The 14,353-nt window shown below is 40.3% G+C and overlaps 1 protein-coding gene across 3 annotated transcripts in view; it reads left to right on the forward strand.

Moving 5' to 3' along the window:
• PRDX4 (peroxiredoxin 4) overlaps window positions 1-14,353 on the forward strand; it is a 17,367-nt gene that overhangs the window by 1,257 nt on the left and 1,757 nt on the right. For all 3 annotated transcript variants that reach the window (XM_025216921.1, XM_006034820.1, XM_025216922.1), the window contains exons 2-6: window positions 5,316-5,433; window positions 6,338-6,454; window positions 8,049-8,171; window positions 10,769-10,899; window positions 12,688-12,722. In XM_025216921.1, the coding sequence (XP_025072706.1) occupies window positions 5,316-5,433; window positions 6,338-6,454; window positions 8,049-8,171; window positions 10,769-10,899; window positions 12,688-12,722 (524 nt within the window). The remainder of the gene's footprint in view (window positions 1-5,315; window positions 5,434-6,337; window positions 6,455-8,048; window positions 8,172-10,768; window positions 10,900-12,687; window positions 12,723-14,353) is intronic.

Here is a 14,353-nt window from a genome sequence, read left to right on the forward strand (position 1 = left end):
GGGGTGCTCAACCTTTTTGCACCAGGACCCATTTGTAAACATGGCTGGCCAGTTCTGATTAGTAAATAGAGGGGTTTTTTTAAAGTTAGAAAGCAGCCCCCTGCCCCTCACCTAGGGCTCCTGGGGGGTGGGGGTGGGGCATGGTAGTGGTCCCTGGCTGACTGGACCTCTGCCAGGGAAAAGCCACAGTTTTCCCATGCTTTTCTCCTCTAAAGGAGGACCCATTTTTAAAAGTTTGTTCGCCGCCCTTTCATGTATTCTTTTGGGTTGTGACCCGCAGGTTGAAACATGCTGTGCTAACACGCGCGGTCTCGCTTACGCTCTGCTGTACTCCCGCTGTGCCCCCCTTCACTCCCCTCCCACGCAAGTACACCACCCTGTCTCGTGCACGTGCACTCCTGCCCACCACAGTTCACTCGCACACCCCACAATGCTTCACTTTCACAGACATACACCTGCCACTGCTCACAAGCAGTCCTCCCCCCTTACACAACCAAGCACTTCCCTTCCATATGCACCCCACCTCACCTCACATACACCTGCCTCCTCAGGGGGAGGACGAGGACAAGCAGCAGGCAGTGGGTGTGTGGCAGGGGGCCAGGGTAGGAAGGACATGGCATGCACCTGCACTCACACACTCCATTCACAAGCACTCCCCTCCTCACACTCTCACCCACACACCCCATTCATTCACAAGCACCCCCACACACACCCCACCTCCCTCACACATGCACGCACACACACATACCTCCCAATTTCCTCACATCCCTTCCACTTCACTCACACACACAAGCACTTCCTGGCCTGCAAGCACTTCCTGGCCTGCCTTCCCCCCTCCCTGCCTCCCCACACATGCACTGAGTGTCCTTGGGGTAGGGAGCAAAGGGTCCTCTTCCCCATGTCCTTGTATAGCTTCCTTCCCCCAGTAACTGACTGCTGGCATTGCCCCAGGGGCATCCCCAGGATAAGTGCTAAGGAAGGAGGAAAAAACAGGGGAGCAGGAGGAAGATGATAAACAGGCCTCTCTGTTCAACCTGACGTTCAAGAGCAGAGGGGCTAGACCTGTCATGGGCTTGGGGGGCGATTCCTAATTAGAAGCAACTGCAGTGGTGAGCCTGATTCAGGCTCCCACGCTGGGGTCCCTGAGGAGAGCCTGTGGGATAGATGGATATGCCTAAAACAGATGCTTAGCATGAAGCTGGACACACCCAGGAAACTCTGGGCTGCCCTTCTGCCATGGGCTCTGCAGGCAGGCATTCACAGCAAGCCTGAATGAAGGCCCCGCAGCTCTTGTACATTCAGTCTATGCAGAGCCTGGGGTCAGTCAGAGTGTAAGTCTGGATCACTGCATTATAGGGATACTGCAGACCAGTCTATCTTCTGAGTTTGTTACATGCTCAAGAAGTCAGTCTCAGGAGAACTTGAGTTACGGGGCAAGGAGAAATAAGAACATAAAGAACTGCCATTTACTGGGTCAGGCTGTAGATCCAGCTTGCCCAGTATCCTACATCACACAGTGGTGTAGAGCAGACGTACCACGCACAGAAAGCTGCAGAACCAAGGGCCTCACCCCAGGCAGAGTGTGATGCTTCATTGGACAGCTCATATTTTTGCAGAATTCCATTTTATACATTATATAGATGCAGTTCATTGATGACTGTCTTAGTAAAGGGCCAGATTTGCAGTTCTATCCCTGCAGTTCTCCCTCTTCTCACTGAAAGATTTAAAAATACTATCTGCTTACTTAAAGGGTGTCACTGTTATTGTTTAGCTTCATACACCACTCATTTCAACAGTGGTGGTTGTCTATGGGTAGACAAGTGCTAGAGACAGAAGTCATTAACTCTAGCCAGACTTGTTTTTGGTGTAGTTAGACTTCAGCTCTTTCCTGAGTGGTTACTGGATTTAGCCAACAAAAGCATTCTCCTGTGAATGAATTTCGTTGCAAAATTACATCTAATTTTTTTTCCTTGTGTTGCAGTTAAATGATTTAATATCACCCACTAGATTTCCAAGAGCGGGCAGAGGGGGAGGGCAGGAATCACTTAAATCAGTTTTGTAGCACAAATAAAATTGCCAGTAGTTGTACTGGCTAATAAGACTAGAACTGAACTAAATTAAATAAATAAAAGGCTCTCTTGTCCTGCAAAAAAGTCTAAAATTCCCAAATTTCTCCCTTTCTGAACTAGGACAAAAAGTCCATGTCAAAATGTCTGATGTTACTCATCCACATAATTTGAAAAATATTTTTGATCAGGCCACTGTAAGATGTATAGGTAAAAATCTCAGAACTAAGTTTTAAAACTTTGCCATGACTTAGGAAAGTCAAATGGAAATGCTTCAAAAGTCATTTCAAAACCAAAAAAAATGAATCTTCATTTTAAAAAAAGTGTTGAAAAAGATTGAGATATGGGAAGCTATAAAAATTTTCAAGTTAACAATTAGGTGTTGGGGGAAAGGGGGAGATCATTTTATGAAGGAAAACATTTTTAAAAAATCAGAAGATTTCCTGCTCTAAATCCCTGCCCACACTTTGAAACAAGCAGTCTCCCCCTATTTATGTCAGTAAGAAATGGAGTGAAATCTCAAGTTCTCTCAATACCAAGAATATTATAAAAATAAAAAAGAAGTGAAGTATTGCCACAAACAATTGAAAATTGAACTAGACTTGGTAAATCATTTAAAGAGCATTTTGCTGCGCTTGATGTATGTGTTCACTTACTGCTTGTATTGCACTTGTAACTACTGTACAAAGTTGTAATGTACATCATAATTTCTAAAATGTCCTAAACAAAACAAGCTTAATGGTGCTCTAAACGTCTAGTGCCATAATCCATATGGCATATGCCATTTTGCAACAGATGATAATTAGTGGCATATTTATTAACAGAGATCAGTCCCTATATTGATCAGTACCAAATATTACTTTGAGCTGTGACTAAAGAAAAAAAAAGTTCACACATTTTATTTCATCAGTTATTCACCAGTATTTCATCAGTCATCACCAGCACACTTTGTCTACAGGCACAGAATTCACATTGCTGTGGACTTTGATTTTAAGAAGTACTATTTCACCGAGTTCACATTTTTAAAACATATTCCATTCTAACTTATTCTTTGGTGAGGAGAGTAGTAAACACAGTAGTTCCTGTAAGAGAATTTAAAATGCAATTAATTGTATTAGTGAACATTTTTCTCCTGCATAATCTGATTTTTTTTTTTTTTGTGATGAAACATCCAAGTTAATTATAGGTGTAGGAATCTGTGTTCTGTGCATCCCATTTTAGGTTAGGCGTTTCCTGAAATGCATAACCTAAAATGAATCCTGAATACTGTTCTTGACTGGGAGTAAAACTAGGTTGAAGCAGAGCCATTTTGTTCTGCTAGCGTACAAGTTATTCCTAGATAGCGTAGTTTCCCAAATCTGAAGTAAGTTTCATACTAAAATAAAGAATTTGGTTCTAAATAAAGGTCCTAAATCTGTGAGATGTCAGCTGATAATTAATTGTGTGATGTGTTATGCTGTTCACATGTATGGTTCACTTAAACGACAGTACTTAATCAGGCCACCCCAAACCAACCTGCTGCTCCTCCACATATTACAATTAGACAGCAATTGTTAAAGAACGTTGAGTATTTCCCCTACCTGGGTAGCTACCATTCCCAAAAAATAGACAATATACAACACTGGATAAAAATAGATAATATTCAACACTGGATAAAATCTGTCTTCAGTGATCATGACATCAGAACCCAAACTAAACTTCTTGTCCATCAGGCTGTTTTCATCCCTGCCCTATTGTATGTGCATTAATCTTGGACAACATATAGGAAATGCCTGAAAGCTTTGTAGTGTTATCATCAGCAATGTCTTGGAAAGACAGAAGAAAGAATGCCAGCATTCTGGCTCAAGCAAGCACCACTAGCATTGAACACATGTTTATATAGCACCCGCTCCATTGGACAGGATGTGCCCTAAGGATGTCTGACAACCAGCTCCCAAAACAGGTCCTATACTTCCACCACTCCAGAGGTGGGCAAAGGAGAAATTCAAGGACACCTTAAAGACCAAGCTGAAGAAATAGGCAGGCAAGGTTCTTTGGGTAAATCTGATACTTTTTCTTAGCCCAACTCAAATAGATGGAAAAATCCCTCTTCGCAAGCTTTCAGGTATAAATACCCTTGGTCAGGCTAAGGAAGCATCTGCAGTTAGCGACAAAGGGTATTTATACCTGAAAGCTTACAAAGAGGGATTTTTCCAACTATATGAGTTGGTCTAATAAAAGATACCAGATTTACCCAAAGAACCTTGTCTGCCTATGTCCTTACACCAACATGACTACAACCTATACCCCTAAAGCTGAAGAAATGTAATCTTAACATCAATACCAGAAAGACCCGAGCATCAAATCATCCCCAGTGCTCTGATTTGTAACAAGGCATTGATCTTTTTGAACAAGCTGGTCTCCTTATGGAGATGGATAGACAAGATGGAGAAAGGGGAAAAAAGAGTTGTGACCCAGCATCACTGGGATCTACTTCTTCCCAGAACTATTTGCCACATTTGCAGTAAACAGGAACATGTCTGATCATCCACAGTCATCTACAAACTTACCAGTGACTTCCTTATTTACTGGAAGACTCTCATCCTCTTATTGGAGAGACTACCAGCAGAGTGGAGTTGCCAGTCATGAAAGCTTTAAAGCAGGGGTGTCCAACATAATTCCTGCAGACCAGATGCTGTACCCAGCCTGCTGGGATTCTGCCTGGCCATGGGAAGTTGGGGGAATGGCCTGCCTTAGAATCCAGGGCCCTAGAGTCCCAATGAGCATGGCAGTCAGCAGCAAGTGGGCAAGCGAGGACTTGCTTCACCTCCATCATCACTGCAGCCCCAGCTCCTCGACTGCTAGATACACTGCTGCCCCATACGGCAGGCCAGACCAGGAGCTACCACTCCAGCTCCAGCATGGTGTATGCAGCAGGAGTGGAGGTGCTGCTGCCACTGTACAAACTAGGTAGTTGCCACAGCCAGAGCCATCCTGTGCCCAGAGCCATATCCAGCCCTCAAGGAGCCCCAGGTCCAAGTCTGGCCAGGACAGGAAGCTAGTTTGACACCCCACCTTTAAAAGTAATTACAAGTTTGTGTAGCTACACAACCTGCATTGTACTGCGCAGTATAAGTAAGCATAAAACCACAGCTGTGCTGAAATAAGGAAAAAACATATCCTTGGGCACAAGGTGCTAAAAAACCACACATATATATGAATGCAAATGCCTCATTTTATACTTTATTTTGGATGTATTCCATTTCACAGTCTCGAAGCCAGCACCCTATTGGGAAGGAACAGCAGTAATCAATGGAGAGTTTAAAGAGCTGAAATTAACAGATTACCACGGAAAATATCTTGTCTTCTTCTTCTACCCTCTTGACTTGTAAGTAAAACCAGTGTAAATGCACCATTTTTTTCTGCCCACTTCAGAGCAAGTAAAAATTAAAGAAGTTGATTGCAACTGCACTTGACATTTCATTGTCTAATGTTTTATTTTGGTGATGGAAAGAAAGGCATTTCCTTGGACTTGTCATCTTGCAGTAGTGAAATTTTACGTGATATTTGTCCTTTTTGAATGTAAGATTACTTTGGGCAATAACTTTACATAATAGTACTTTGCTGGACAGCATTTCCATTCCTGGTCAAGCATGTAAGTCATTGCTGCAAGTGGGAAATGCAGATGAAGTAATACTCTTCACTGTCTACTTCATGGTCCCTTAAAGTGATATTCAGAACATGCGAATTTCCCTTTGTCATTCAGATATGTACTTAAGTACCCCCCCTCCATAACTTGTCCAATTCCCACTCATAACATTGGTGTAATGGCTCCTTTGACTTCAGCAGCATTTTTTCAATTTCCATGAAGTGAGAAATAAAAGTATGCAATGAAGTAGTAGGAACATTAAGCAGCTCTAGTAGTGTTAAGGAAATAAAAGTTAACCCTGGAAACCTGGCCACTTGCTTTTTTTAAAATCTAAGAACAGGCATTGTGAATATTTAAACTGTAAGTTGTAATGCATGCTGACTGTATTTTCAGTCTTACAATTTATGAATCGAGTGTTTCTTTAGAATGTGTGTGAACATCTTGATAAACACTAGTAAAAATGCCGTTTCTAACAGATTTGATTTCAAGTAAACAAAACGTTAAGATAAAACTAATCTACAATTTGTTTTCCATTTTTCTCTACTAAAAAAAATAACTAATGTCTTCTGTCAGTGCACAGATAAGTTCTGTGGAGAAATCTTCAATATTCTGAAATGAGAATTTAACCCATTTTAAATTTTAGCACGTTTGTGTGTCCAACTGAGATCATCGCCTTCAGTGACCGAATTGAAGAGTTTAGAAGAATAAACACCGAAGTGGTGGCATGTTCAGTTGACTCTCAGTTCACACACTTAGCATGGTACGTAGCTTGCCCTGTCTTTTTATATATGAAATTACTTGTGCATCCATACTAGGTTATCAACTGCTTCCCCAAATTTAGAGACAATGTCTGATAGACCAGTATTGTCAAGTACATATTGAACTACAAAACATGATCTAAAAATGCTGCCATTTGTTACTTACAAGATACTCTTAAATGAAAACCAGTCTTTAAAAGTTTATTTTAAAAGATGACAGTGTTAAATGTTCATAACCCAATTGCATATGACCTTATCAAAGTGTTTGCTTCCCATATGTTAGCTGAAATGATACATACAGTTCATGCATTGGTCTAAAACCATTTTTGCATGCAGCATGCTATGTTAAGCATGAAAATTATCTGAGAAAGAACGACTTCATGAAAGGCAATTTGCATATGACCACAATGTATAATGTGAAGGAAGGAAAATTGGATCACTATTAACTAAACCTGAGTAAATAAGACAAAGAGACTTACAGGAATTTTCTTTGGACTCTGAGATTTGCATAGATTTCATTCAACTGCCTGTAGCTGAAACAGAAGGAAAAGGAGAAAGAAACACACCTACCAAATACTAATCGTGTGGCTTCATGCACTTTGTAAAAGTGCTGGGATGCTACAGTTATACAAAAGTTTAATAAAAATCTGAAAAGGCTGCTGAGCTGCTTAGCAGACCGAAAGATCATCTCAGAAACAGAGCGAGTCCATGCAAGAATCTCAAACAGAAAGAGGTTAAATTAGTTATTCATTACAAGTTAAAACGCAGCACTGTCACAATTTGATAAATTGACACTAAAAATCTGTCAAGGCTCTTGCTATCATTTTTTTTGGTTTTTGTGGGGTTTTTTAAGTTATGGGAATGTAGACAGGGTAGTAGTTTGGCCATAAAGGGAGAAGGAACATTTTTAATGTACAAGTGAAGCATGCAAGGAGACCTAAAGAGTAGAGTAAAAATGGTTGTATATGAATGAACATGTTGGAGAAGGGTGGAAAGCAGACTGGGAGAGAAATGAAGGAATGGAATGAGTATAGACAATAAATTGAACAAATATTGATATAATGAAAAAAAAAATCTGCTACCTGCATTAAACTGCTTTTCAGACTTGAGCTCACTTTTTAAATAGCGATTCACACACAGAACTGAGAACCTTTATTTTATTTACAAAACCACAATACAGTTTATTGCTAGAAAGGAACATCCTAATGTCTCTGGGTACCATCTTTTCATTGAGTCTTTTGCCATTTTTAAGCCCCCAGATTTGGGAGGTAAGAAAAAAGAAACGATAAGAAAAACAAATCACTATCTTGAAACTTCAGTTTTCCAAAAGCAAGATAATTTTGAAGAGCACATGTAGACTTCTAATAATAGGGAAATGAAGGAAATGAATTTAAGTCTTAATGGATGAAGCAGTCAAAGCTTGGTAGCCAGAGTCCAAAATAAGTGAAGTTATATGAAGCTATGCTGGTCCTGTCTCTATCATTTCAGTCCCTGACCGTTAAGGATTCAGTTAGGGAATATTGTGCAAGTGAGGTGTGCGTGCGTGTATGGAATAGAAGTCTTTTTTTAAAATAAACTGCTTTTTTTTGTCAAAAGGATTAATACTCCACGAAAACAAGGAGGACTTGGGCCATTGAAGATCCCACTTCTTTCAGATTTGACACACCAGATTTCAAAAGATTATGGAGTATATCTGGAGGACCAAGGGCACACTCTTAGGTATAAAAAGCTGCTGCACTGCATTCTGTCTTGCTTTAGCAGTTAGAATCATAAAAAGTTGGGGTTGGAAGAGATGTCAGGAGGTCATCTAGTCTAACCCCTTGTTCAAAGCAAGACCATCCCCAACTAGATCATCACAGCCAACACTTTGTCTAGCCAGGTCTTAAAACACTGGAACAGGTTACCCAGAGAGGTTGTGGGACTCTCCATCCTTGAAGGTTTTTACTACCCTCCTAGGGGGAAAGTAAGAAAATTCTTTGTAATATCTGACCTAAACTTCCCTTGCTGCAACTTGAGACTGTTGCTCCTTGTTCTAACATCATTCATACCAACACACATGTAGCTTGTGACACTCTACTGTGGAGCTAATTGGCATACTCGACAGTAAAGCACATGTAGATGTGTGCATTGTGTATACAAACTTAGTCCAGATGGAAACATTAAAAAAAAATTAAAGTTAACTTTTGAAATGTAAGAAAAGCTCAGAATTAAAACTTGTGGTTCCCTTGTGCAAGTTAGTATGGCTTATCCAGCAAGTATAAAAACCTAATTTTATTCATTTCCTAAGAGAAACCACTACATATTCAAGATTAGTTAATTTAATAAAAGAACCATCTTTGAAATGTTTGGCAGCTGATTACAAGTGCAATTCTTGCTTACTGGGGCAAAATGTAACAAAATAGTCTGTCCCTTTAAGAAGGAACAGTGAAGTTCAACAGGCTAGTAAGAACACCCATCTGGGAGACATTTGGGTAAGCAGAGATTGTCCCCCCTGGGAGCTTTAAAAGCTAAATATTGCTTTTATTAGCTACAGTGCACAAAAGTGAAAGTAAATACATTGCCATCCGTGATGGGGGTGGGGTACAGATTCTAACTTTGATGCTATTAGATTATTGCTGAAGAGTACACAAAATAGGATTATATGGTTAATTTTCAACATAGCAAAAGATTAATGGTGGGATTCTGTACTTGGCCAGTGTTAGATACTTACTAATTATTTAAAAAGTTGAACAGGAAGGTAGCAAAATTTGCAGATGGTTACTTTAGTCAATCAAAAATCAGGGAGGGATGCAAGAAACTGGAGACAGTTTCTGTGTTAAAATGGCATCATGACAGGAAAATGAAAAGCAGCATAACAGAAAATTCAAAGTAATGTACACTAAAAGTACATTACTTATGTAACGTATACTCATGCCTTCTAAGGGTGTGAATTTTAACTTTATCAACACAGGAAAAATGCCTTTTAGGCAACTGAATGACGACCTTTGCTCAGTGTAAAATTATGGTTAGTAGAACAAACACGTTATTAGGATGCATAAGGATAGGATGAAAACACAGAATTTTTGCCATTATGTAAACCAGCAATATGTCCTTATCAGGAGTATTATGCAATACCAGGAATATCCCCTCAAAAGTCTGGGACTGGTAAAGAGGGGGCATATCAGGAACTAGGACCTTTTCCTGTCTTATGAGAAGGAATATTCAGTAGAATTGGAAGGTAGCAAATTCAGAAGTAGTAGAAGGAAATTCTACACAATGCAAGGACACTCAGTACTTTAAAAGCACCTTGAAATCAAGAATTTTGCAAAATGTAAAAGTATGGTATACTTGCATGGGTGTCAGCACTTCAAATAGTTCACTGTAGCAACATTTCTAATGTCAGGTTTCAGAGTTTGTAAACTTTTATATGCTAGGGTAACAAACTAATGCAAGATAAAAATTACCCCTGTTGTTTATAAGTGGTGTTTTTGTACATCTCCGATCAGTCTGGTTCTGCTTAATTAGAGAAGTAGGAGGCTAGATGGAGTAACCATCTAGTGCAATACAGCATGGCAGTTTCCATGATCTACTGTTAGAGTGGACAAGAGCTCACCAGGTCTTCACATATAAGCATAACAAGCACTTTGCTTTATTAGTATACTAAGCATCTGCAGCCAACCCTCGGCTTATGTATTCCAAAGTGTTTTATATTCTCAGTTAAACAGTTCAGCACTATTGATACAATACTAAGTCTGCAGTCTATTTAAACTACGCGCTAAGAAATAAATATTGTTTTATGGACAGTGTTACAGGATTTCCATATGAAGTCTTTATAATGCCAAATTACTGCATTAACTTGGTAAATATATATACACACACACATATATACACACACACACACACACACACACACACACACACACACACACAGAGTATTAAAAAATACTATGATAATAACAGAAGAAGAATGCATTTTCATTACTTCTGATTTGGCTTTGGCATTATCTGGAAAGTGCTGCAGTGAAGGCACTTCTCAGCAACAGAAAAAATGAAACACTGTCAATAAAAGGGTCTTCCACTTATGAGACTGGTATTGAAGACTCTCTAAAATGTGAAAGTCCGTAATATTTTGGATGCACAATGGAATAAGTAACAGTAAGGAACTTGCTAAGAAAAATCCAGGGTTTAAGGCAGAATTTCTGCATCAACCTGTTTGTATAGTGCTTGCAGAACAGGCATGCATATTCCACAGCCTCTGAATACAGTGTGAATAACAGATAAGAATCATCAGTTCTGTTATCTGAAACAAGAATTTCCTTTCCTCCCCCCCCCCATAGAGGCCTCTTCATTATTGATGATAAGAGGGTCCTTCGACAGATCACAATGAATGACCTTCCTGTTGGCAGATCAGTGGATGAAACACTTCGTTTGGTACAAGCATTCCAGTACACCGATAAACATGGAGAAGGTCCTTTATTCAGTATTTTGGCAATGGGACTTGTGTTGAGTTTTTGCTTAACTAAATTAGAAAGGTTTTTTTAGGAGTGATTAGGAAACAAGTCATTTGATAGCTTCCAAGACTGATTTATCATGCTATAAAGAGATTTTTGGTTATGTGGTCTCAATATTCAGCAGGCCATGTGCCTACTCTCAGTATTTACATGTGTGCACACACAATGCAAAGTAACATTTCTACATCCATTTTGCACGCGCTTTCCCTAGGCATGACAACACTGAAGTATGAGGCAATGAGAAATCAGAGAGGTAGTTAGTCTATAAAGGTGCATATCTACCCCTCTTCCTTCTTAATAAACTTGGGCAAGCTAAAAAGTGTTGTCACTATAATTTGTTGGTGACCAAAAAACAAACACGTTTTGTATCAGTAAAAAGCATCTCCCACAAATGAGGTGGGGTTGAATGCGCAGGTTAAATGCAGACTGCAAGTCCTGTTGGTTTTCTTAGGATATGACACTAAGTTACCCTCAGCTAATATAATTTAGTATAATTAACTTCAGCATTGTTTGTACCTTTGCCTCCACCCAAGTTATGCCACGTTACACCCACTGGGGATTTGGCCAGTTTGAGCTTTAAATATAAAAACTCATAGACACATTCAGCAGCTTCACCAGCTCTTAGTTTCACATGTAGATATTTGCATAGGCAGGCGAATGTATGTGAAGTGACCCAGCTGTAGTTTGTCCTCAGTTTGTATGTTGACATTACCTGTGCAAACAGCCATGTCCTGTACTCAGATTAAAATGGACAAGTTCTCATTTTGATCAAGCAGATCCAGTCCTTTTTTAGTATAAACCAAGTTGATAACATAATCCTGAGATGTGCTACTTGATTTATAAATTATTAGCTTCTTTCCAGTAATGTATAGAATCTGCTTGAGTTTTGCAGGAATTCAGAGGAAATGCAAAGATGTTCTGATAGATTCAGCAGAGTCTTCCAAATGGTTACTGCATTCATATCATTCATCTAGCAGCAGCACTGAGGGAGGAAAACCACTTAAACCTCAGTGGTTCATTCTGACAACCAAGCAGCACAAAAAGCAAGCACAAAAGTTCAGTGACGCTCTGGGAACTCTACAAGGGCACATGGTTTGCCTATACATATCTGATTGCAGCATCAGCACCCTCATTATCTAAAGCAACTCTCCTAGGTTGCCCATGAAAGGAGCTATATTAGTAAATACAGCTCCCCATGAACAGCAAATATTAGTTTTGCTCCCAGTCCCTTTACCTCCTAAGCCAGATAGCCAATAAAAAGTTAGTCTCTAGCAAAAGTTTTAGAATAGCTGCATTCCTATACTAATATTTGGTTCCTAGCGTTGATTCTAAACTAAATTTGGTTGTCTGCATTTCCACTGGCTGGAAATCAGCTGTTCTTATCATAGAACCTTGTGTTTAGTGGACTAAGAATTAATCCTCACTGGAGATAGTTATTTTGCCAATAATTTCATTAATAGAACCTGGAGAGAGTTAAAACAAAAAACACAAATCAAATCAAAGCCAAAATATATACAGGCAAGCAGGAATTTCCCGTTTTGATTAACAGAAGAATTTAATGTGTCCCATAAAATTAACATTACATATTTAATTGGTGCTTCTGTGGCACCTTTTTACTGTTTTATTTAAAATTCAAAGATTAATTTTCGAAGAGTGTATTCAGAAAAATAATCAAGTGGGAACATTGATTTTCTTTGTACTCTATTCTTTTCTGCTAACTCTGCTGTTGTTCCTTCCACCCTCAGTTTGCCCTGCTGGTTGGAAGCCTGGCAGTGAAACTGTAAGTGAATACTTATAGTACATGCGTTATTTTGTGCACTAATACAAGTTGTCAGTAAAAATCTACCTTAACACCACAGTCATTATTTATTGCAATTACCATATTTTAAGAATTTTTCATACAGAAAAGTTTACCTTTTCACTTCAGAAGTTTCCTTCTCCCTCAACTTTCCAACAAATGAAAAGCTCCAGCACCAAGGAACTCACTAGAGAAAATTCTCTCCCCCGTATACTATACAACTTAAGAACTAATTGTACGCTCACTGGTCAAGAACAGTTCTCTCACTTCCTGGCCTATAATATGGTCTTATTCCACGTGCCTAGATAATACCTTCATATAAACAATAACACTGCTCAGGCTAGGGCAGGATTTATAGGGACTGGCAAAAAAGACAGCATGCTTCTGTTGGAATTCCAAGATGGAAGGCTCGGTTGCATCGTGGTGTCCTTGTTTGCAGCTTTCCAACATGCAATCATGAGCAGAAGAACAAGGGCCCTGAGTCACTTCTCACTGAAGTAATTAACCTCAGCGGAGTTGGATTTGGCCCCAATAGAATAACAAAAATATTGTGATAAGAAACTGGGCTGCAGAAGGCCGCCAGCTTCATAATTCGAACATTGGTATTAGTTTGAGGATGCTGTTTTGTTTGAACCAGCTCCTTTCAGCTGTGGGCACAGCAACATTATATTTAAAAAGAGCCTTAAAAATACTATTCAAGTTTTGGTAGCAGTTGAAATAATTTATATAGTGTCTATATCTGGTCATAGATTCATAGATGTTAGGGTCGGAAGGGACCTCAATAGATCATCGAGTCCGAGCCCCTGCATAGGCAGGAAAGAGGGCTGGGGTTAGATGACCTCAGCTAGATACTCATCTAACCTCCTCTTGAAGGCCCCCAGGGTAGGGGAGAGCACCCCCTCCCTTGGGAGCCTGTTCCAGACCTTGGCCACTCTAACTGTGAAGAAGTTCTTCCTAATGTCTAGTCTAAATCTGCTCTCTGCTAGCTTGTGGCCATTATTTCTTGTAACCCCCGGGGGCGCCTTGGTGAATAAATACTCACCAATTCCCTTCTGTGCCCCCGTGATGAACTTATAGGCAGCCACAAGGTCGCCTCTCAACCTTCTCTTGCGGAGGCTGAAAAGGTCCAGGTTCTCTAGTCTCTCCTCGTAGGGCTTGGTCTGCAGTCCCTTAACCATACGAGTGGCCCTTCTCTAGACCCTCTCCAGGTTATCCACATCCCTCTTGAAATGCGGCGCCCAGAATTGCACTCAGTATTCCAACTGCGGTCTGACCAGCACCCGATAGAGGGGAAGTATCACCTCCTTGGATCTATTCGTCATGTATCTGCTGATGCACGATAAAGTGGCATTGGCTTTTCTGATGGCTTCGTCACACTGCCAACTCATGTTCATCTTGGAGTCCACTAGGACTCCGAGATCCCTTTCTGCTTGCACGCCACCAAGCAGGTCATTCCCTAGGCAGTAGGTATGCTGGACATTTTTCCTCCCTAGGTGCAGCACTTTGCATTTCTCCTTGAACTGCATTCTGTTGTTTTCTGCCCCCTTGTCCAACCTGTCCAGGTCTGCTTGTAGCCGTTCCCTGCCCTCCGGCGTGTCCACTTCTCCCCACAG

Source organism: Alligator sinensis, unplaced genomic scaffold (assembly GCF_000455745.1).
Source record: "Alligator sinensis unplaced genomic scaffold, ASM45574v1 scaffold1438_1, whole genome shotgun sequence".
NCBI classification, from domain to species: Eukaryota; Metazoa; Chordata; order Crocodylia; family Alligatoridae; genus Alligator; species Alligator sinensis.